Below are 24,420 nucleotides of genomic sequence, written 5' to 3'. Positions count from 1 at the left end.
CGAGAGTTAAATTCCACTAATCACTGTCTTACGATTTTTCTTTAATTCTACGCTAGCGGTGGTGTCTAAAACAATGACAACCGCTTGTCAAGTTTCTGTTCAATTTGTGCAATGAATTTCTTTCGATGGAGCGTAGGTTTCGAGGGCCAGGATATAGATAGATGCGGGGAAGCCGTGCCTGTTATTTCGGAAGCTAGGTCGGTTTGGCGAGAAGCAAAACGATACCGAGGACTCGATCGAGCAAACAATGATTCGACTATTCCGAACGGCGTGTATATTTCAGTATTCGGCGGCCTTCGCCTGAGCTACCAGGCCTCGACAAAGAGAAAGGGAGCAGGAGAGGGGAAAAAAGGGGAACAAGGATTTGTTTTCATTGACATACCAGAGCGGAGCTCGGCTCGTTTCGCAAAAATCTATTTTCGCGCGCTAATTATGTAGCAACGGCAACACGTCACGAGGCTTCTCTGCCGTCTCTCTCTCCGCCATGTTGTATTTTGCCTTCTGTGTGCCGCCAGTTGGTCGGCGACGGATGATTATTTGCACTGCGACGAGGCACTGGAACAAACGATCACGATAATAGCGTTCCAAGTTCGATGACTGCATGACATATTAAGCGGAAACCTCCTATCCGGATAAAAAGTTTTCTTTTTCCAGTCATTTCGCGAGATGATCGAGTGCACGAGACGCGCGATCACGCTTGCGCTTTCCATCCGCGTTTTCCTTGTTTACTTAAGTCATGTTCTGTCCCGACAACTCTTCCGTATTCCAAGATCGACCGATCAAATCTTTCCACGCCTTGCATCGCAAGACTTTGATTGGTGTCTAACGCTCGCCGTTATACATATGTACATATTTACTTCGAACAAGTTGGCGCGATTACGAAACGCTTCAAAGTGAAATTTTCGAAAGAGAGCGGATAACGTTCGTCGCGATCCGTGATTCAAGGCAAACTGATCGCGATTCCTTTGAAATCGATATTCAAGGTAGGCAGGTGGATGACTCAAAATGGAAGAGGAGTAAATCGGCCCGAAATCCGGCCGATCAAAATATGTATATACATCTAGCCGCGGATGACTAGACGCTGACTCTTTCTGCGACGATATAACAACAGGCAATTATTCATTTAAAGAAACGATAATGTCCGCTGATTCGCGGAAGAGTCAACAACTGCGAAACCATTCCTGGTATGCTGGACTTTGTCGTTGCGTTGCATTCCATTTTATGTGCAAGAAGATTCATCGCGGGGCAAGTAAACAAGATATTAACGGTTGAACGTCGGACAACAATATATATGTCGGAGAGTCAGTAGGATTGGAGGTGTGGGCAGGCAACGAATCTTCACCAGTAGTAGCCATTGTCGAGGTGTGATCCAGAGTTTATTAACACAAGTATGGAGATGTGAGACTTGACAAATATACTGCGACGGTTAGGTACTCGCGATGCGAATGACAATAGTCTGAGGTCCAATAACGAATACGCGGTCAACGGGACTCTTCTATTCTTTACTCGTCGGCAACGTCTAGGTGGTACTCTCAGTTAGCACGCGAAGTAAGCACTCTATCGAAATGATACCTTAGATGAAATCGTACTCGAAGCTCTCTCGGTGACGCGGTCTAGGAAAAACTGAACCACTCTCTAGCGGCACCAGGTCTTTTATATTCGTGGAGACAAGTCTTCGTTCGGAGAGTGAGGGAAATTGCCGTTGTTGTTAATTGATCAGTCTTTGGAAGTGTCCTTCACGGAAAAGACTGTTTGCCTATTTTCGTTAATCAAGGTTTAGGGTTTATGACGGGTCATTAGGCTGGCTGCAGATGTTTTGCGAATATGTCTCGACAACCGGCAATTGACCTACCCATAAAATAGGGTCTGCTTATGGCGAACCATGAAACAGAAACCATTAGTGTGCTTACTGTCGAGTGCCGTTACAACTATTTCTTTTTTTTATGGAGGGCTATAGACTTTTCCATGACTTTGTTAGAAAATGTTCGTCCCTTGACCGCGGCTACGTTCGGTGACTGGTTGTCACCTCGAACCCAAACTCATTCTCATAGATTGCAGGCAACTACAATTGGGCTGAAGGACGGTGATTGTTTAACTACGGCTATGGCGGAATCCAAACTACAATATTAGGGGTTTTTCCCCGGTTTTCGACGGAAGGCTCCGGTGTCTCTCCATCTCCGACATATATTTATTATTAAATGGACTAGATAGTAATATTAATCGGTATAGTAGAGACAGCCTGTCGTCAAATATCGCTCGACCAGGCATTTGCGAGCAACAGGGACGAGTCCGTAGTTCGACTGCACGAACAAATGAACCGAGATTTGTAAAATGAACGACCATTGTCATCGGTGCGCGAAACCATTCGTCATGGCTGCGAATTAAACAAGTGGCGTTGAACGACGCACGAAAATGTTTAACCTCGCCAACGCTGATAACTCTATGCTTAAATTGATAATCTCGTCCTCTCTTGCATGTTTTTCTTTTTCTCGCATGTTATCATCTGACATAACAGCAAACATGAAAATAGAAGTGCAACTGTTCCTTAAAACCTCGATAAATAGTTACAGTTCTGATTTCCTATAAAATGACACTGTCAATTTGATAACTACTTTTATCGTTCGAGAGGCGTCACGATTTTCCGTCGTGCGGCGCCGCGGAGCAACCATTACACAATTCCATTGTACATACAATATTTGTTATGCGATTTGTAGATACACGTATACGTATAGGTAGGGCCGCACACAACGAAAAATAACGTGGCTGATGTACTGCATTCTTGAGATTACGCATGAACTACTTTTCGAGAGAATGTGTTGCGATAAAATTTTTATCGGTCCGTTGCGTGCTCGATTGTATCGAGCGTGCCGTGATTAGGTTATCACGCGGTGTTTTCAAAACTGCCAACAAACGATAGACCAATAATCAACAAACGTGATAGGGAAAATACCGAAAGCTTGTTTCTTCACAGAGTAAACTGTATCAATATCTTCGGAATGTGTTCGCCCACATGACCACCTTTACACGTACAGGTAATCGAAGAAAAATGGGAGAAAGAGACGAAGATGTAGAAAACTCGACCGGTAGCTCGAAATTGACGTCGAACGGATACTAATGGTTAGAGAATGGTCGAGTTAGCGAAAAACGCGTAACTCATTCTTTCACATTTGAGACAAAATGAATAAACGTAAAGGAGGCTTTAAAAGGATAAGCGTTTAAGCAGCTATGGAAGAGGGAATGCTAAGTGGCAGGGCAAAGAAGAATACTAAGAACTAAGGAAAGCATTCGTCGGGATACTCGCGGAGAACCGACCGGATGCAACGCCAGAATGGGAGTGCAAGCCTCCGCGCGCACAAGAGTCCGTTACTCGCATCGGGTATTTCCCAGAACGCGACTATAAACAAACAAACACACCAAGAGAGAGAGACAGGGCACTGTGCGCGTGTGATCCATGCCCTCCCTTCCAAGGCAACAGCACCGACGCGACGAGCCAGAAGTTCGACGGGGTTGGGAGGGGGATGAGAATACTGGCGCCGTCGGTTGAGTAACCCCACCAATATCGTCGCGCATGCGCACTCCACGGGATTCCCCAGCCGTCCCCTACTACCGGTCATCTATCCGAATCCCCACCACGGCGCCTCTTTTTCTCTTCTCCTTAGGCGGTGGTCAAATTCGCACGTAAAGTCGTTCTGAACGTTTGACTATGATGACAAACTATCCGCAGTGTTTACTGTCGATAGTGCACTAATCTTAGAGAAGAATCGAATTTATCCGTTATCGAGAAACTCGTTCGTTGCATGGTCCCATTATCTTTTTAATGCAAAAGAAAATAGACGCCTCGGGGTAATCGTATCCCAGGAATGCGTAATGACTCTGTCTCGAGCTGCTTTCTTCGACGCAATGCTTTGTGTTGTCAAATACTTAACATTCTAACGTTCCCTGCACCGATGCTATTCGTTCAGGCATACGCTCATAAATCGTCGCAGCGATATCGCAGCGGTATCGAAACGTTTGTCTCCAATTTCACGTAGTTGCGATTCGAAATGCCACGCGACAGAAATTCTTTTCAAATATTCCCTTTGCGTCGTGCCACTAACGACAAACTCGCATCTCGAAGGACTAGTCCTCTCGAGCAGGTAAACGAATCTTTGAGATTTCGAAAATATCTCTCGGAGGTATTTAACGGAACCACGACAGAAGAAAATGATATTATCCCCGCATCCGTTGTCTTCTGTTTTTCGTTCCACGGTGTTGTGAAAAAAAAGAAAAAACGATCATACCAGTGGGACAAGAAAAGAAGAGAAAGACTGGAGGTGTCTCGATGCTTTCATTGCAATTTTCGCACTTGACCGCAGGGGTAAGCGTGCTTTACGATCCGCGGTAAGATTACCATCAATGCTGGAGGTGGACGGATCGCTACCCCTCGATCTCCCCTCCGTCATTCCCGGATGCGGGTTTGGTGTTGTGGTGGTGGAAAAACGCGTGGTGGGGTTTGATCGAGTTGGGGGAAGGCTTGCCGCCAACGAGTGTCCAATGGTGGGGGGAAAGCGCGGGTTAGCAGCCGGGACACGCCAGGCGTAGAATTCAGTAAGCGAACGGCTCTCAACGGCCACGAACGTGTTTTTCGTTCTTCGGTTCCCGCGCATGCATATATGTATGTATATATGTACCCGAGACTGATTCGAAAGAAACATAATCGAGACGCTGTCGAAAATTCGCAACATAACTGTAACGGACAGTCGCGACACATACCCGGTTTTACGAGAGTTCACTAGCAAAAACAGTTCTTTGGTTTCTTCAATTTTCCATTCTTCAATTTTATTTCCGCAACTGTGGCTTTAACAATTCAAACTGGATTCCAACAAGCAGTACGTGTCGCGATTACATCGCGGCTACCGGAGGCTTAAAAAATTATTCAAGGTAAGAAGAAAACACACCCCTACGACAATCCCGTAAACCGAGAGCGCGCGCGCTAGATAAGGAAGAAAAATAACGAACCAGTCCGCGAAAGGTGTGATCGAGTGTGACGCCGCGCGGCAACTCCCGTCTAAGTGCCTGTTCTTGCGGAAACAGAGGGAAACTCTAGGAACGTTTGTTCCTGTTTACAAATCGTTTGATCAGATCCTCGCGAAGTGTCGCTTAGGGAATTACTCGCCGTGACAATGGGCTAACGCGTTTCAGCCAATCGCGTCTCAACGAAATTCGATTGTTTATCATTCGTGGAAATCCGCCGAAATGTTCGACCTGCTCCGCGAACAAAGCAAGCCTAGATCCGTTCTATTCTTCTGTTCAGTCAAATATCTGAGAATCGTCCGAAGCAACGTTCCCACGGATCGCGATACTATTCCCGACAAGGAGAGTGTGGTAACTTTGTACTCAAAAGGCGCGTCTTCCCAGTGACCGGTAATTATTTCGTTGCCGCAATCGGATAATTTTCATCTTTCTTTCATGCTCGTCTCGGCTGATCATGGTTGTTCGATCCTTGATTTTTTCCTTGGCGGGAAAATTCACGGAGTTAATCTCGCGTCAAAATGTCAAAACGACTCGTAGGTCGCTAGAATACCCTCTCTCGCGCGATTTCGAAAGAAGACGACGCGTCGTTGGAATTTCTTAAAATTCCTCGAACTGAAAAATGATGATCGAAGCGGAGATTTTTCGATAAGATTTTGGTCACCTCTGAAACGGAAAAGAACAGTGTATGCAGATTCGGTGTGTCGAAAAAGAGGTGATAGAAAGAGGAGGTTAACACACTGCCTCGAAGCATGAATAATTTACGTTCGCTCGAATTTTAAATAAATTTGCCCGAAGCTCTCGGTTCCAAAACAGGCGATGTAATCACGACGCTGTTCGAAAGTTGTTTACGTTCACTGTCGAACGCAACTTTATACGAATTCTCTATAGAAATAGTGCTCTCTCTGTCCGTGTCAGCCAAAGAATAATATTCCCGATAGATTCCCACTTTTGATACTTGGTCGCGATCCAGTGAAAGAATTCAGTGACACGTCTATTTACCAGCTACAAAATATGTATATCGCCGTTCCAAACAGTCGCGAAGACGGAAACAATTGCTTTTGTGGCTAAGAACGCAAATGAGCGGTCCATACGAATACTCGTTATATCGGCGGAAATATAAGTCTGGAATTCCCTTGACGTTAAAAAAAAAAGTCTTCATTCGCGATTTACATTCGTATATAAGAAAAAAAAAAAAAAAAAAAATTGGAATGTGAAAACAAACGAAAAACAAGGAGAAACTTATCGGTTCCATTGTATGTATTTTGGCGTGCGTCAAAACACTGCATCGCGCGATAATAACGCGTATCCGTCGTATTTCGGCAATGGAAATAAATCGTTGGGAATGCTGGAAAGCATCGAAGTGGTGAGAATCGGTCTCGAGATCGAGCCGTTATTGCTTGGTACACGTGAACTCGGTGTGATCGCAAAATTCCACTACACTCGAGCGCGGACGAAGAGAGCGAGAGAGGGATCATTCGTAGTGTTGATCGGGGTTCGCGACCGAAAAAACATGTTTGGATCGACCGCGTGTTTATACGATAGGATGTGAAAGCAAACAATTTTGTGGCAGTGTTGGTCACGACGTAGGTCGATCTTTGTCGATGGTACGCGCTTATCTCTCTACGGTACTCGAACAGAAGAAATAAAAAGCTGGAACGATCGCGCGTTAATGATACAGGATGCTTTTCAAATATACGTTATGTCGAATGCTCTTCGAATCGCTACGATGTAACGCCCATAGACGTCGATACGTGTAAATATTCGCGCGCAAGATTGATTTCCCTCGATAGCATCCGTGTCGTAATTTCGATTAGCTGTACGTACGTTGTCCTAGCTCCGGAACAATTCGACTGACGGTGTTTACGATTTCACGATATGCCTTCGTAAGTTTGTGCAATGAGTAGTAACGTTTCTTTCGCGTGACACTTGTAAACAATCCCAGAATGGTATATCATGCTGTTCCGCTAAATGAATTTTATAAAGGCAAATCATCGTTTTCTTTTACGATAAAAGATTCACTTGCACCTTGTTGCACGCTAACGGCATTGCTTTTGTGAATGTGCTTTTTCTTTATAGACAGATGTTTTAAAGCAAGATGACAATAACGGTAATACAAAGATTAGAAACGTTATTGTTACATCCTCTGCCTTGCAACAAAGTCGGAATACAATGTTCGAGAACGACTGTTGCTTTTTTGTTCGATGTTGATTTCCTTTTCTATCGAGACAAGTGCTTCGAGCACAAACGCATCTTGAAGCTTTAAGAGCATTATTCTATGTAGCTGTATTAGCGCTTTAAGATCGAGTGAACTCGTGCGAGTAAACGAAGATCAGGTGCACAGAGAGTCGATACAAAAGATACTCTCTTATAGGGCATTAATTTTCTTGGTTGAGAAATCGAGTTTGCTGGAGAGTCGACGCCGTTTCTCGCGGGACCCTTTTATTAGTCTCTCTCGAAGAGGCAGCTCGGGCCGTAGCGTGTTCCAATTTAGTCGCACAGCCCGTGCGCGACACGTTTCTCAGCGTCTGCGAATGCAAAACATCTCATTCACGGGCAAAAGTGCTGGCCGCCTGCGCCAATAGGCGTAGTCCCTTCTGGTAGCCGGCAAAAAGCCCGATGCGACAGGGTGGGGTTACACCGATCATTGCTCTCCATCTCTTTCTGCCACCCCTTGTGCTCGTCTTTCTGGCTTCGTCTAGTCTCTGTACACCAAAGGAAAGGAGAAAAGAGAGGAAAGTGTCGCGTACCATCGGCAGAGGGCAGCACTCGGCAGGCTGCATGAAAAACATAACCTCGTGAACCTAGAGCGAGAGAGGCGGAGAACGGTGGAACGTTATAAGGCGCGCGGACAGAGAATGCGCTTGTCCGCGAGAGAAGGAGACGAGACGAGCAAGGCTAAAATTAGAATGTCCGTTGGAATGCTGCTGGGTTGTGTGTACAGGGTGATTCAGCAATCGCGGGAGGATAGAGAGGAGCACGCGCGCGAAAGAACGAGAGGGTGAAGAGTTTAACGGACGCTCGCGCCAACTTATTCGTTTTTAGAAGATCGATTACGAATTACAATCGCTTTGGGTTTCATTTTCCGGCAAATTTCCCCGCGATGTAGCTCCGTCGATTCCTTTTTTCGTTTTCTATCATGACGAGGTCATACATCTCGAGCTGTGTGACGCGTTCTCTGCATTCTCTTTTCAAACGGAAACAGACCGCGTCCTCGAGGTCCGTTTCAGACAAGGCAGGGACGTGACGCAAAAGTGTCGCAGGGTCATCGACGACGAATCGAAATATCACGTCGTCGCGAAAAAGGTCCAACGAGATTGAGCGTGCGCTCGCGCATACATTTATCTTACGCGAGAGCGGTTTATTTTAAACGAGGCGCGCTCTCTCTGATACTCTCAAACGTTATATATCTATATGATCTAAACAAATTGCGAGGTCGTCTAGTGGAAGTTAGTCGGTATATCGATTATCCGAATCCCCTCTGCTCGAGACTTCTCTCCTTGATATCTAGCGATCGACGCTGCTCTCTATCCTGCGGTATCGGTCGGTGGTTATCCCCTTTGCTCGGTGTACAGAGAGAGAGTAGAAGACAGAAAGAGAGAGTATGAGAAGTAGACGAGAGTCAGGGGACCAAGGAATAGATAAGCAAATAAATAAACTAGCGGGGCGAAGCGAAAGCCAGCCAAGCAGAGGGAGTAGGGCCGCTGGGTGGCTCTCGGGCAAATGCTCGACGAGGTCGACGTCCTGACACGGATGGTTGACGCTATGGGGCCCGCCTCGTAACCGGCCTGGAAAGAAGAACGAGGAAAGGTATAGATAAAGAGGATGAAAGAAAGGGCCTTGCAGACTTGCGTTTTCATCGTCTAAATATAAATTCCTCCTTCTCTCGTTTACGATCTCTTCCTCTGGTTCTCCCTCTCTTCCCGGAGTCGTCCACGCTACGGCCGCTGCAAATTCCTTGATTAATTCGTCGAAACCTTTCATGGTTAGGTTTATTAACAACACCGTAATCCGAGAACCGCGCACGAAGATTGTTTACCATCCGTAGCGAAACTTACGAGGAATTTAATAGTCGGTTGGTTCTTCGAGTTTACGCGCATCGAACGTGGTACGTTGCGTGTCTTCCGTTATGTAGTCGCCTCCTTATTCGTACGAAATGAACGATGAAGATCTCTGAAAAATGAGAACGGGAATTTATCGTATCTGCGATGCATTGTGTCACGACTTCGCTTTGTTGGCACCATCTTCTCTCCCTCTGCATCCTCGATCGCTCATTTTTGGCAGTGGCATCTCGTTAAGACGTCGATATTTACCCGCACCGTTAGCAAAAGGTTTCTCGCAACGCGGATTTCCTGTGTCTTCTGCTTGGTGGAAAGCTTGTTTGGGGAGTCAACGGGCGTGCAGATTTGGGAAACGGTCAAAGACCGTTCTGCTGGAGCGGGAAGACGCAGAAAGAAAGAGGGGAAGGTCAGAGAAGAAAAGAGAGCATTTCGACGGAGGATCATCCGGATTCTCTTGTTCGAGGATGAGAACTAGTTCCTTTCTTTTGTGGCGGCCACGGTATAACGCGAGATCCGTCTTTGGACGGAAGTACACAATGGTGATGGGAGGAAGGAAGCGGCAAGCGAAAGGGGCGCGATCGTCTTTCGGACCGGAAATGAAGCGATCACCGCTTAAAAATCACGTTCGTGTGCGTGCACAGCAAAATCCTTTTTTCTCTTTTTCCATCTTTTTCTAGTCTTGTTCAATTTTTCCACTGCAAGAGCTGTTTAAATCGCGTTTGACGATACTTTGACTTGTTACACGCTCATAAATAAAGGGAAATTATGTTACAGTTGTGTCCGTAAGCCGATTATGACGTAGATTCGTTAGAAAGTCGTCTGCCATTGCACAATCTTTGCTCGAATCACTCGAGTCACACGTAGCCTTGATCTTTCAACGTGCCTCGGATACGAAGTACAATGCGTGACATTTTGGACGCTTTCGTTTGGCACGGGATCGTCAGGTGGTAGGACTTTTAAACGAGTCCGTCAGCCTGACCTGCGCGACATAGCCACGTGTCCGTAATGTTGATGTTACTTCCGGCAACTGATTTCCTGGTACCGGCTGATCCATTGGCCTAAGAGAGCAGAGTTAAGTGTTCGGACAAGAGTTCGTGCCTCTACGTCTTACTATCACTCTATCATCGAATTCTTTTCGTATTTTGCGGAAAGTGTTACCTCGATTAGTAACCGTTACTGACCACGTTACACACCTGTCAAAAAATCTATGTAATTGCAAATATTTGACGTACATAAAACACTTTTTGAGGACGAGGTTGTTGCCACTATCTGTTTCAAACGTTGGCCATATCACTAAATCGTAGGATACCAAAAAGCGAACTCTAAGTAATCAAGTCGTTGACGTTTTTGTTGCAGCGTGTGGCGAACCAGGCGCTTACCGTTTCGCCACAGCCGGCAGTAACGGTGGAGGGGCCGGTGTCCAAAATGTCTCCACCAACGAACGACGTGACCAATGGCGTGGTAGCGCCACCTAACACCTTGGCGCCCCGGGTTTCGCCGACCACGAACCCGGCCCTTACCACCATCAACCCGCCAACGCACAAGCGGACTCCCAAGGACTTCATCTTTGGCAAGGCGATCGGCGAGGGAAGCTTCTCCACCGTAAGTGTATTATCTCGTTAACTCGATTAAATCATTAAAAAGCGCCGAATTACACCGAGAAGAGGGCAGAAAAGGGGGCAAGAAAAAAGTGTCGCCGGTCTCGGACCCTCCCGATGTGATTCCTCTCAAACTTTCCCCTTGTTACGAAGAAAGTTTCTCTCGTATGGCGCGTCAGTAGTAGCAGTTGTCCCTGAAACTTTTTCTGTTTCGCAACCCAACAACTCCTCTCCCTATTTTTACTCCCCATTTTTACTCCCCATTATGTTTAGTCGCGTACGCTACGAATATCGATCTAACCAGTACGTTGTTTCGATTGTTCCGTAGGTTTACCTCGCCAAAGATATCCATACTGGGAAGGAGTACGCGATAAAAGTGTGTGATAAGCGTCACATCATCAAGGAGAAGAAAACGGAGTACGTGAAGCGGGAGAAGGAGGTGCTAAACATGCTTGCGGGCGCGAAACACTCGTTCGTGCGCCTGTTTTGCACCTTCCAAGACGTCGAAAGACTCTATTTCGTTCTATCGTACGCGAAAAACGGTGAGCTCTTGCCGTATATCAACAAGGTGGGCTCGTTCGACATCGAGTGTACCAAGTTCTACTCGGCGGAGATCCTTCGCGCTCTCGAGTACCTTCACGGGCTCGGCATCATCCATCGCGATCTCAAGCCGGAGAACATATTGTTGGACGAGAAGATGCACGTGCTCATCACCGACTTTGGTAGCGCGAAGATTCTCAAGGACCCGGAGACAGTGGTGACGCACCCCGCAACGGACGATTCGCAGCAGCAGCAACAGCAGCAGCAGCAACAACCGTACCGAAGAGAACGCAGGGGTTCGTTCGTTGGTACCGCCCAATACGTATCTCCGGAGCTCTTAACTGACAAGACGAGCAGAGCCTCCGATCTCTGGGCCCTCGGCTGTATAATCTACCAGATGGTCGCTGGCCTGCCACCGTTCCGCTCTAGGAGCGAGTACATGATATTCCAAAAGATCCTAAAACTCGAGTACGAAATCCCTGACGGATTCTGCGAGCTGGCGAGATCCCTCGTCAGTCAGCTGTTGGTGCTCGAGCCATCGCAGAGATTGGGTGCCCAGGACGAACATGGTGCCGGATATCCCAGCATCAGGGCGCATCCGTTCTTCGAGGGTGTCGACTTTGAAACCCTCCACGAACAGACACCACCGCCGATCTATCCCTACCTACCCGGTACGTCTGAGAACGAGGAGCTTAGGTCGCAGTACAGGGTTCCCGATCATCTAGAACCCGGCCTCGACGACAAACAGCTCACGAGGCTTCTTGGTCTGGGCATCGGCGAAGACGATGACGACGACGACGATGAAGATACCACCACTGAGCGCGAGAAACCCGCGCAACCCAGTACGGTTGTCGAGAAACCGAGGAGAACGAGGACCACTGCTGACGGTAGTAACATCGCCGATCTAACGCCGGAGGAGATCAGAAACCGGCTAGAGAAGCAACGTGCCTCGAACCAGTGGGACTGCTTCGTCGAGGGCAACCTGATACTGAAGCAGGGCTTCGTCAACAAGAGGAAAGGTCTCTTTGCTAGACGAAGAATGCTCCTGCTCACTACCGGACCACACCTATATTACGTCGATTCTGTAAACATGGTGCTGAAGGGCGAGATACCCTGGAGTCCGGAGCTTAGGGTAGAGCCGAAGAGCTTCAAGATCTTCTTCGTCCACACGGTAGGTTTCTCTTTCGTCGTCGCGCCTTTCCCTTTATAATTGATATTTTCGTTACGACGTTTCTATAATTTGCTGTCGTTACCTGTTACAGCCAAACAGAACGTACTATCTCGAAGATCCCGAAGGATTCGCATTGGAGTGGTGTAGAGCGATCGAGAATATGCGAGTCCATTACTACGGCCTGCAGGAGTCCACCGCTTAAACAAAAGACTGATGAACACAGATCGTTTCGGATGGAACAGAGCAAATGAACGTTTCACCGATTACGGTAATAACAATGTCCGCGAGGTGCGATCATCGATGTATTATTAATTTGTTTATGGCCAGAGGGGGCGTTTATCTAGATCGTTTGTTAGCGTGTAACTCGGCATTAGGAGAGGTACATTCTAGAATAGGTTAGCATTTTTCTAACGCGTTCAAAGCACTGTGTACAGATTAGGAAAATTTTCTAGATAAAAATACAAAATGTTTATATAATAGGTAGACTTCTGTTGAAGTACAGAGGAATGGAGAGCTATAAAAAGGCACAAAAAGTGTTATCGAAATCGTGCAATTGCCGGTTTTTTCGCTAGTTACGTTTTGCTATTTATTATCGAACTCGGGGAACCTTGAAAAAGCTGCACGACGTTCCTCGAACGTGAACACACAAGGAATAGCGAAATTTTTAGCCAAGGTTTTAGCTGTGTGTATTCACAATGTTAAAGTGCTGCCTGTGACATAACGTTCGTGATCGAGGTCGCCTGGCTTGCCCACTACTTTCATTACGGGGAAAGGAAAATAAAGTCGTTCATCCGCGCGAATTTTGTTCTTTATAATTCGTAACACGTAATCGGGACATCACAATCAAAATTTTATCGTGCTAAATCGACGCTGCGTAACTCTTTGGGAGAAGAGACGAGAAACAGTAGTACCTGGTTGACGAAGAAAGGAACAAAAGAGTTATACTAACGTTAGACTAACGTAAACGGAAGCCAGGCGTATGTCGATTATTCGCGTTTAAAGCAGTGGCAGTATGTAGCAATTTTGTTCCAAATATAGCCAAAATTAAATAGAAAAATACAGACGAGTTCTTTTAGAAGTTAAAACGACGGCGGAGTGACAATGTGTGATTCGTATGATAGTTTTGTGTTCGCTGTCGATTTTACGAATCTAGGACATCAATTTATATAGTCGAAGTTAACCAAAAAAAGATTAAAAAAAATGCAGTGGGGGACAACATTGCCGCTTTGCAGCTTTAATAAATAGTTTACGTTGCCTGAAAGGGATTTGCGGAATGTTGCGCGTTATTCCGTTGGGTCCCTTGCTCTCTTCATATTACAGTATTCTTCTCGTTGTTCGTTACCCCTTTTCCTCCTCGGTACGTTGTAAATATTAGCGCGATGTCACGAAGAGCAGGCTTCGTAAAGCATATACTAATTCTATACATAGTTCTATATATTTGTAAGTACAAAAATCGTTGTCCAACCACGGCGTTTTTACGTTCGTTTCTTAGTCCGATTTTCTTCGTCTCCGATCTGGCCCTCGCGGACGTGATCGAACAATGTGTATAGCCGGGAAGTAGAAAAACATTGTTTAGGTCTTAATTGGAAATAATGTTTAGTAGTTTAAAAGAAAAAAGATGCAAGAAGAGAAGAAGATTAGCGTTTGTTGTACAAAGAGAAGCGGTGGAGATGGGAAGAGTGTTCTTTTTGTTCTTTTCCCGTGAAAGACTTGGCACTTGAACACTATAAATTAAGTAGTTAGGAAATAGAACCTTTTAAAAAGGATAGCTTTAAGAGAAGTAGTATCCCGTTTAGATTTGCGAGAATCACACACAAACACATACACTACTACACTCGTTGCGTTCAAGCTATCGTCGTTGTCGTTCTTACTACTATTCTAAGTTTCTAATATTTAGTAATTCTACTACGATTATAGTTAACAATATTAATTAATTATTTCATCGTATTACCAACGTATAAGTATTTTTCTCCCCTCGTAACTGTCGACGTATTTAATTGAACGATTTTGTTTTTTCATTTTTTTTTTCTCACACGCGATCTTTTCTTAATTTATTATTCGCCGTAATCGTCCTACGTTTATTTATTTTTTATAGTTTACGTTTCCGCGTTAGTAAGGATCACACGCTTCGTTTATGTGTAGGCGTTCACATACAGACTTAGTACTAGTACCGCTACTACCACTGCGACTATTATTATTAGTGCTATTACTATTACTATTACTATACCTATTACTATCCCTATCATAGCGTCGTTGTTGCATACGTAGATACACGCATACGAATGCGTGCTCGTCGCGTGTATATACGCATGCACGTGCTTATAATACGTTCTGTAACTTATATTATTACTCTCTATCCTCTTTAGGCGTAATTTTAGGTACTTTGTAAATAATACTGCCACGTTTATCGCGTCGACTTGCCGAAACGCTATTCCTCGACTTTGTGGCGCTATCGAGTCGTGGCCGGACTGTGTACGATACAGTTGTATATTATCTATACATAAATATTCTATATATACATATATAATTATATATATAAAAAGGTATATATATATACACATAGACGCGTAAAGTTATATAAAATATTTATGAATTGTGAATAGTAGTTAGGAGAATCGTGTATAAACGTTCGTTTGTAGATTTTAGGCCGAATACGCGCTTAGGTTTAATACTTTGTTGACGTTACCTTTGCCACGACTTGATTGCGCCGTTTCATTACACGTTGTACTATAAACGCATGATAATCTCCACGTTCTCCTCGCGATATTTAGAGAGACTTAAACAGGGTATTCGGAGAAGTATTCGATGGAGGGTGGTTCGGTCGTCGTGCCTGCGACGCCGCGTGAGTGTGCTCGAAAAAATGGTGATTCGTTTATGGATCAACATTGTCCTTGTGCCCAGTGGCTTTTCAAAATGACCGCTTTTGGCTTGCCACGTACGGTGCTTGCGGGCTAAAACGGGGCGCATAAGCTCGACGATCGTCCACTCTTGTCGTTTCTTTCTCTTCAACTAGTGAGAATCGATCGCGAGGAGGAGGTATTCGATAGTTGTTGCCGCTGACACCCCGCCCCCCTCCCCGTCCTAATCCTTATACTCTTCGTTCCGCAGAATAGCGTTTCGGTAGCGTTAGGTAAAATGAAGCACCAATACACGCAGTCTTTCTGTCAAAACGAAGCGCGTGTCGAGGACATTCTCAAAATTTATAAAGCATGCGAATGTTGCTTTAACAAAGACGACGCGGCGACGCTGTTTCACGGCCGAGTCCGATATTATAGTTCCTCGTTGCCTCGATCAACTGCTTCCTTTCCGAAGAAAGAATGCGTTCACTATCCTATCATCAACCCTGAAAATCGTTTTAATCATGGGTCGTTGATACGGAGTGCGACACCGGCGTTTCCATTGTTGTAAACTTTGTAGGTTCTACGTTTTATGTAGACGTTGCAAACTTTCTGATGGAAATGCGTAAATTTTTCCTAAGCGCTGGCTCCTGTCGAGGGGAAGGATGATGGTCGCTTATTAAATAGTTTTCCGTCGGTTTTGGAGACTGGTCTTGAGATTCCTAACCCCCAAAGGGCGACGCTTACCTCCTTTTTTATTATAGTTCACTTGCTCTAACTGAACTTAAAGAAAACTTCTAGTGTATTTGTTGAGTGTCATTCGACGCAAAAGATCTAGCTAATTTAATTTATACGCTCGCGAGAGGGAAGAACGAATACTTAAAAAGATCAAGCAAGAATATGTGTATGTAAGAAAAGAAAACATTCGAATGCGCTAATGTAAACTACGCAAGCAATAACAGCAAGGCCTTGCGATTATTCAAATGCCTACCGTTTCGGCGTAACAAGGACGGTTCAACTATTAATTGCAGTATTATTAAATGTATGCAGACTAAAGTACACTTACACGCGTACACCTACACAACGGTTTACTTATACACATTAAATACTTCACATTGGATAAGAAGACTCTGTAAATAGTTAGTATGTAATTGATATTATAGGTGATACAACCTATTAATATTAATATCAAATTTATTTATAGTAAATTTTCCGAAATATCGCATATCTATGTGTTATTTAATTACCATAACCTTTCCTATCCTGTTTGAAAATTACCGTTTTATTCCTATATATTAAGTTAAAAAGAATCAATAAATTCTTGGTAAGTATATACAGAATGTATATTTACACTACAATTATTGTACATTATAAATTAATTACAAGATACTTAAGATCATATGGCACACTAAAAATGTCTTGATGACATTGGAACTTAAGTATTTCATTCCATTAACATTAATCCATATTGCATAAGAGTACATTTATTACTGAATTTTCTTGTAACTTAAGGAGTTACCATATAAAAAGCGCATCTAGTTATTTGAATAATTGATTATTTTCTTCGAAGTATGTTGCGTGCTACAGTAGCGGTGGTTATTTGCGTAAAAACAGGTATAGGAAGAGATTTTTCTGATTAATTTGACAAATGCGCCAACAAATGCTTTTTTAAATCCGGCATATTCTTTGAAATGGTTGGGCATTTGTGACACTTTAGCGGAGTATTCAAATGTTGCGCGCTCTCTTCCGATTTCAATTTCTTCAGTTCACCTTTCTCGCGTAACTGGTTGCAAATGTCTGCAATTTATAAAAAATGAGGTTTGTTCTCTTATTAAACGGACACAGATACATTTACCTGTTGAATGTAGGAAGAAGGGAGTTGTAAACGAATTCCAATGATACTTGGTCTTTAGACAAGGACTATTAAAATCTGTACTTATTACGTGTAAATGTAATCTGTGCATGCTTGGTACAGCATGGTATCCAATACTGCATCAAATAATATGTTTACATGGTATTAGAGCGACTTAATTTTGGTGTGGAATAAAAACAATATCTATACATACAGGAACTCAGACTCTTTATGTTCTTGAGTTAAATCTTCAGCAACACTATGCATGTGGAACAATAAATCTTCATTTTCTTTTTTTATGTGCCACAGAGATGGAATGTCTGCTTTTGGTATAACTAAATAGTGATATTGAGCTTTTGGATATTTATCTTTGATGACAACAATTTTATCATTTTCCTTTACTTTATACTGAGGATCTTCCATAGAAACAAGCAAACCTGTTGCCCAATCACGTCTCTTTGGAGCTATTGCATCGGTTGATGTAACTTTTAGGGTTCGTTTCATTATTATTTCTTGATTTTCACCTTTTGCAGATCGTAATTTCTATTAAAATATATACTCACACAGTGAAACAAATTTTCGGCACTTTGTCCATGTTATAAATAGCATAATGCAATAATATAGTAATAAAGTACTAAAAATAAGAAAGAACTCCAAATTAATTTAATATTATTTTAATCATATCGTAATTTTACACTTACCGGGGTAATGCTAAGAATAAGATTCACTGTTGGTCAATAGTACTTCAATTTCTACGAATTTTATACTAAAACAGATTAGCGTATAAATAACTCAGAGGTTATGTTTGTGATGTGATATGTGTTATAAGATACGAAAAGTAGATAATTATAGAGAGATTGCTTGCATTCTGTTTGGAAAGACGTAGTGTGTACGTAATTAGCACTAAGCATGTTTATCAATTTTCATTTCCTTTGTATTTAATTGATCTTGTTCACTTCCGATCTTTCTGAATACGGAATAACGTCAACTGAATTTGACATTTATCTACGCTCCGTTATTCCGAATCATACAATACGGATGCGCATGCGTTCAAGTTCTTAGCGGCTTTGAAATTTGAATTTCTAAAAGAATTTAAATGTGTGCATTTTTAAAAGTAAAAGAATTTCCTAAGTAAATAGAGACGGAAAAAGAATAAACAGCCTATAATAACTTTAAATTTATTTATTTACTCAAATGGAAGGCAATCGATAAATTTGCAACAAATAAAAATAAATAACACTCTCTCTAGCAATAATTACGTGATCGTTACTTAAACGTACATTACAATAAATTCATAGATACTTAACAAAACTTATACCTTTTTCTTTTTCGCATGCTCATACAAAATATGTTTGTGTAATTGTATGTAGGTGTGTGTCCGCGCGTACGCATGTTCATGTTCGTATTACATTATCTTTTGTTACTTTCAGTACAACCGCACGTAGCATGTTATAAGTATATTTCACAAAAACTCTATATACAGACGAGTCTCGTCCCGTAGAATTTCATCTAATCGCTTATTTTTTTTTGTTGTTGTTCATATATTCATCCGACAATATTCCCATACGCTCGATTATACAAACAAAGACACTTTCACGCGTTTCACGACAGACTATCAGATTCGCACAGCCTGACAAATCAATCAATCAATCATCGATAGATTTCATGATTCATGATTCGAAGAAAATGAAATAATTACAGGATTACAATGCTAAGCAACGATATTTGCTGCAATACGTTAAAAAAAAGAAACAAAAAAGATGAGGGATCGTACGCTATATGTTGGTCGATGGCGCTGGTCGTCCGCTTGCTTGTGATCACTTAAGTGTGCTTAAATATCGCAATTGTTTTATCCTAAACATATTTGTACAAGCAAGCCCGTTTCATAGATGACAAGTCGGCATATTCATGACCCTAATTTACGTATGATACAATATTTTACAACACGATACAAACTTTTATTGTCATGGCAACGGGTGATACAATTGTAATGACGAAGCGATACGCGGTGGCAAGGGGATTTTTGGCACGATTTTCTACCCCGATCACGCACCATGTTCTCTTCTGTATTTTCGTGGAAACATTCCTCTTTTTCCATATTTTCCCGCGCTATGGAGCTTAAATGCAAAATTAGTAGTGTAGTTACAAAGCGATTTTTAATATTCAATCGAATAAATGGGACCAGGTTCGATTTAAATGCACGGATTCTGAACTGATTCTGACCGTAAACACGAGAGGGCACTGTAAATTGAGTAGGTTATGGCGCGCGAAAAGTGTTGCGCTCGAGTTTTATTCCGAATATACTTGTTTTATTCACCCGCTTGTATTTGTAATTACATTCGATCGTCAATTTTGTTAAGATATTTAAGTATTTACGATCCGGGTCATTTACACTGATTGAGAAACACGTTAAGTGAGAATTAGTGCTTTGCAAAGGAACTACCGTAAAATGAGGGTGCATCGCGACTGATTGCTTCATTGTTTCTACGAGGAGCATGGTGTCTCGGGGCTGATACGATGTTTCTCTATTGCATGTGAAGAACGTTTGGAATGTTGCTTTTTGCTGCTTCTTTGTGCGATATGGGGTGAACGATGATGGTATGTATTTGCTTGCCAAAGTGCCACTTTCTATCGTGAAAATAAGGGACTACGCCTAATCGAATCAACAAAGCACTCTTCGTCTTTAGAATTTGAATTCATACATCGTAAAAAAATTAAGATACTTTTTTACTTTAACAAAAGTATCCTGAATTACAGAAATGTTATTGGACCGTACTGTAAAAGATTGCTTTGTGATTCAATCGCGGCCACTCGAGGACAACTGATAGCTTTAAGTGGGGTTTCAATTAGCACCATCGCTGATCTCATACGCTGATACCGTCTCGACGCACTCACATACATTTTCACGTATTAATCACGCTAGATAACACTGTACGCATTCAACACTTTCGCTCCTTATTACCGATTTAGGCAGTGCGATCCTTTATCGTTACGTAGGCGTACGAAGCCACTTGGTTCTGCAAAGAACGTCTCAGAGAAATGGAAGGCGCGTGGCTTCTTTCCTGGTGCTTTCTATTTTGCGTACGTTCAGTAGAATACAACATGAAACACATACGACACAAACGTAACCTATATAACAACATCTTGACACAATCCAATATAAATAAACATAGCTGCATTTATCGTTTCGAATTGGGTACAATGCGACGTATAAAGTTAGGTTAGAAGCTTCGATCGGCCAATCAAAATTCTGAGACGAATCCTTCTTAACTCTTGCACAAATTTATGAACAAAAGCGTGGCTCGTAGTACGCGTAGTTTCGATCTCTTGCTCATTTGGAAACATGGAATGTCACAAAAACAACAAAAAAGATTCGTAAAGGGAAACGAAGAAACAGGAGAACCGCACGATACCCTTACATCGGTATACCTTTTGTCTGCACCCATTCTGAAAATTTCTATGCGATTATTGATTATAATATGTATGTGTAATCTCTAACATCACATGCTCTGCCTTAGAAAAATTATATATAGCTGTGCGGGAAAGCCGTCGATCTTGCTTCTTCTGGTTTTCCTTTTCTTTACTTCTTCTTTCATTTTTTTTTCTTTTTTTTTTTAATTACTTTTTCCTTTTTGTCTTACCGAACGCACTTGTGTTTTCGAACTCAGCGTACACTATATTTTACATATATGCATATATATATGTATATCTATGCCTATATACATATATACATACATACAATCGTTTTACAACCGTTACAATATACTTATTTTTATAAATAAGTATTTCGATTATGCCGTTACAATTGAATAAGGTTCTGTTTCGGAGGGATGTAGTTCGAAGGAAATGAGGTTGGAAGGGAGAAGCATACGAGAAAAACATATACGCCGCTTTCCCGTTTTCCTGTTTAACACACATGCTATTCGCAGTTATTAAAACTCAAGCAACACACGACTGTAGACTGGATAGTAAAAACTAGCTAAAACGTTCGTAAGGAGATTCTTTGGAGAATTTTGAAGATATCGTCGTTGTCGTCTTATCTCCGGTCGCAGGATGCGTTCGCCATTACGAACTCATCTTCGCTTTCTACATTCGTCCCGTTCGGACGATCATTCGAATCTCAAATAGCCGTGATTACAGAAAAAGATCCACGCGATAATGCGACCGATCCGATGAAACGAAAGAACGACGGTACTATGCATTGGTTCTTATACTGACCGAGGAAGACCAAAGTATTCGTGCACTGATGACAATTATCTTCTATTATAAAACCCCTTAGAAACGATTGCTTCGCGGTCTTGTTCTCACCCTTGCGTTTTCACGCTACGATCCTCTCGCAATTATGCACCTTTTTTTCACGTGTTTAAATTACTCACCTAGAATTGCGGTTTCGTGAAAATTATATAGTTAGTTACTCCTAGTTCAGTTTTCGTAAGAAAGTTCTTCGCTCGATATCGAGAAGCGTAAGTTGTACGCGTAAGTACAATAGTTTGAATGTCCACGGGAAGTTGCACAACGCTGAACTTGCTAGAAAACAGTATCAGAGGCAAGCAACTGCAAAACGATTCATAAAAATGCACCAAAAGTAGTCACAGATTAATCACAACAAGTGTAGCACTTGGCTTTGCCAGGTTGTTAAGTTGTTTCTGTGCCTCGCTGGATCTTTTCGTTTTCCCGTTGATACGTGGATTAAGTACACAAGGCCGAGCTCCGAGGAAAGATCTCGGGCTAGGTTGCGAAGTCGACTTTGTCCCAAGTTAGTGACAGGTCGGAAGACATCTTGAAGTCGGAGTCCTCCATGTTAAAGAGATCAAACGGGTCTTGACTACTAGCTAGCAACGGGTCGTAAATGTCTGTACCACTCGACAAACTTGTCGGTGGGGCTGGCTGATGATTCGACACCGTGGAAGCAGTCGGAGGAGACTGAGGCATCAGGGAATCCAGCCAGTCTGGATCGTCCATGTCCATGGGCATGTCGCCGATGTCCATCAACTCTTGGGGTGCTTCCATTTTTACTCCTAAGTCGCAATCCAATTGACTGAAATCCATCGTGTCTAGAGTTTCGAGGTCCAACTCGAGTTCCTGAAATGAAAAATCAATACGATATATTTTCCATTGACTTCGAAGACGAAGAAGATCCTCGCTTTGTAATCGGATATACCTTGAGGTCTAAATTTGCGTTATCCGAAGACGTTACTTCTTGAGGAGGCTGAGGATCAGGCGATGCTTGCTGGGCGGACTGCGGGCTGAGCAGCATCGCGGCGTCCAGGTCACCCTCCGAGGTTAGCAGGTCTGTGTTGAACGACGAGATCTCTTCCTGCTGCTGTAACTGTTGTAACGTGGTTGGCAGCTGGATAGAGAAGGTTGCCAAAGGCAAAGGAGGCGGTGGCGGTGGCGCCGGCGCCGGTGAACTCACGCAATCACTCTGGGAAACTTCCATGGCAATCGGACTGATCGGACTGATTGGACTAGCAGCGGTGAAAACCAACGAATGAGTCTGACTGTCCGCTGGTGCCGTGAACACCAAATTTTGTTGGAGCTGTCTGTTCGGTGTCGTTGGTGTGGCTGGGTCCTGTGCGGCGCTCGGTGGTAATTCGCCATTCTTGATCAGGATCTCCAACACATCGTCCACGACTTGACTCTTGATGTGACTCTTCTGAACCGGTTCAATTTTAACCTGAGCGGAATAGAATTGTGGAATAGAATCATTGAAGTTCTATTTGAACACGAATACAGTCTTCTCCTCCTTTTCTTTCTATTACAAATCAAATATATTAAAACAAGCAAACGTCTTTACCTTTAAAAGTTTTGCGGCTTCGTCGTACTGAGGAGGCGGTGGTTTTCCATCTTCGGCAGTAACAGTTTGTTGTTGCTGTTGCTGAGCCTGCGCCTGCGCCATCAAAGCACTCAGCAGCGAGCCATTTAATTTCGTAGGCTTGGGTAGGTTGAAAACTATCGCTGCGGGTATTTGCACGGTGGCACTGTTCTTGGTCTGATTCTTTTTATTATTAATCGCAGTCAGAGTCGAAGAGTCCAGAATGGCAGCAGTATTATTTGGCTGCGCTTGCAAGAACGCAGCGAGGCTAGCTTTTGCGTTCAATTGCTGGAACGTAGCGTGTTGCTGTTGCGTCTGCTGCTGAGACTGTTGTTGATTTTGCTGTTGTTGTTGCTGTTGTTGCTGCTGCTGTTGCTGCTGTAGGTGCTGCAACTGCTGCAAATGTAACGCCAGTTGTTGTTGCTGCATTTTGTTCTGGATGTGTTGCTGCAACACTAGCTTCTCAGCGTGAACTGTAGACGGTTGAGTTTGTCGGATCTGCTGAAGTTGCTGTTGAGACTTGTATAATTCACGCTGCAACTCTTCTATCCGTTTCCTTTGCTCTTTGATTATGTCGTCTCCTGAAACACGGGCTACATCGTGAAAACACGGACGTGTGTTGCGTTCCGAAAAATTCATTTTTCGAAAGTTTTATCGTTCATTTAAGTGTACATCGTATTTTCTACTTTATATCTGGAGGAAATATACATAATAAGGAACGCGCTGAAATACCTGGGGGACTCGACGGATCGTCGTGTTCGCTACCATGTGGTGAATCCGTGCGAGGACTGTTAGGTTCGTCCTTGACGGCTGAGCCAGGACTTTTGGCATGGGAGCTCGACTCGTCGGATGTGACTGGCCCCGGGGTGTCCATCAATATGTGGCCCATGTGCGTCACGTGCGGTCCATTTGAGCTAGACGTCGAGTTGCCGCTAGACGATTCCGTGAACGGCTTTAATCTCTCGATAAGCTGTGGCTTCGAGCCAGATACCGGCAAGTTTCGACGTTTCAACTCTACTTTGAGATCACTTACTGAAAGGGTTACATTTATTTCGGTCAATCAATCACTGGTACTGTCTGTGCTTTGTTATTTTTTTTCATGAGTACAGTTTATTCTCAGCGATATAATTAACCAGATTCTTTCGTTATCCGTCCCGAATCGAGCTTAGGACACTTACCTTTCATGTCCTCCAGCTTGCCCAAAGGCCTTAAGGGCGGTTGTTCCGAGGGGTTATTTGAGGAATTCGAGGGTGCAGGACTCGGCGCGTTCACGCTGCTTCCGCTGATGCTTCCAGCGTCGCTGGCACCGCTGCTGTTCAAAGACAGTGGCGGCTTTTGCGCTGCTGGTAGAATAATCTGAGGGTACTAAACAACAAAACAACCGAATTATGTAACGTCCGAGCGGACCGCGAGCTTCAGATCCGGGTACACGATAATTACATAAAACGAACGTTCGAATTGAGTAACCCCGCCGTCTCGTAACTTGAGCCCAATTTTCGATTATAAATTTAGACGTAATAACGTAATTGCCATGCA

General features: G+C 43.4%; 3 protein-coding genes across 19 annotated transcripts in view; 1 reads left to right on the top strand and 2 right to left on the bottom strand.

Moving 5' to 3' along the window:
• The window catches only part of LOC100644761 (3-phosphoinositide-dependent protein kinase 1), a 404,120-nt gene extending 387,676 nt beyond the window's left edge, over window positions 1-16,444 (top strand). For 8 of the 10 annotated variants that reach the window (XM_048407603.1, XM_048407599.1, XM_048407600.1 and 5 more), the window contains 3 exons: window positions 10,428-10,673; window positions 10,998-12,380; window positions 12,472-16,444. In XM_048407603.1, the coding sequence (XP_048263560.1) occupies window positions 10,428-10,673; window positions 10,998-12,380; window positions 12,472-12,582 (1,740 nt within the window). In that variant the 3' untranslated portion in view covers window positions 12,583-16,444. Of the gene's footprint in view, window positions 1-2,697; window positions 4,921-4,948; window positions 5,404-10,427; window positions 10,674-10,997; window positions 12,381-12,471 lie in introns of those variants that run through there. The other 2 variants (XM_012310442.3, XM_012310443.3) reach the window with 2 other exon arrangements.
• Window positions 16,445-16,535: 91 nt separating this feature from the next.
• LOC100644640 (aprataxin) lies at window positions 16,536-18,088 on the bottom strand. 3 transcript variants are annotated; one of them, XM_048407605.1, is made up of 5 exons: window positions 17,771-18,088; window positions 17,633-17,703; window positions 17,284-17,554; window positions 17,073-17,206; window positions 16,536-17,014 (listed from the first exon to the last, which is right to left on the bottom strand). In XM_048407605.1, exons 2-5 carry the CDS (start codon window positions 17,676-17,678, stop codon window positions 16,854-16,856), a joined length of 612 nt encoding a protein of 203 aa, XP_048263562.1. In that variant the 5' UTR covers window positions 17,679-17,703; window positions 17,771-18,088; the 3' UTR covers window positions 16,536-16,853. The 3 variants fall into 3 exon arrangements, with proteins under 3 accessions (XP_048263562.1, XP_012165830.3, XP_048263563.1); XM_012310440.3 differs by having other exon boundaries at window positions 17,284-17,703; XM_048407606.1 differs by lacking the exon at window positions 17,633-17,703 and having other exon boundaries at window positions 17,284-17,612.
• A 148-nt stretch (window positions 18,089-18,236) lies between these two features.
• The window catches only part of LOC100649623 (myocardin-related transcription factor B), a 237,475-nt gene continuing 231,291 nt past the window's right edge, over window positions 18,237-24,420 (bottom strand). For 4 of the 6 annotated variants that reach the window (XM_012310438.3, XM_012310436.3, XM_048407595.1 and 1 more), the window contains 5 exons: window positions 24,063-24,249; window positions 23,617-23,916; window positions 22,867-23,477; window positions 22,231-22,746; window positions 18,237-22,151 (listed from right to left, as the gene is read on the bottom strand). In XM_012310438.3, the coding sequence (XP_012165828.2) occupies window positions 21,798-22,151; window positions 22,231-22,746; window positions 22,867-23,477; window positions 23,617-23,916; window positions 24,063-24,249 (1,968 nt within the window). In that variant the 3' untranslated portion in view covers window positions 18,237-21,797. The remainder of the gene's footprint in view (window positions 22,152-22,230; window positions 22,747-22,866; window positions 23,478-23,616; window positions 23,917-24,062; window positions 24,250-24,420) is intronic. The other 2 variants (XM_048407597.1, XM_020863852.2) reach the window with 2 other exon arrangements.

This window comes from Bombus terrestris, chromosome 7 (genome assembly GCF_910591885.1).
Source record: "Bombus terrestris chromosome 7, iyBomTerr1.2, whole genome shotgun sequence".
Lineage (NCBI taxonomy): Eukaryota > Metazoa > Arthropoda > Insecta > Hymenoptera > Apidae > Bombus > Bombus terrestris.
Note: the sequence above shows the minus strand (reverse complement) of the source record. Positions and strands in the feature narration are given on the sequence as shown.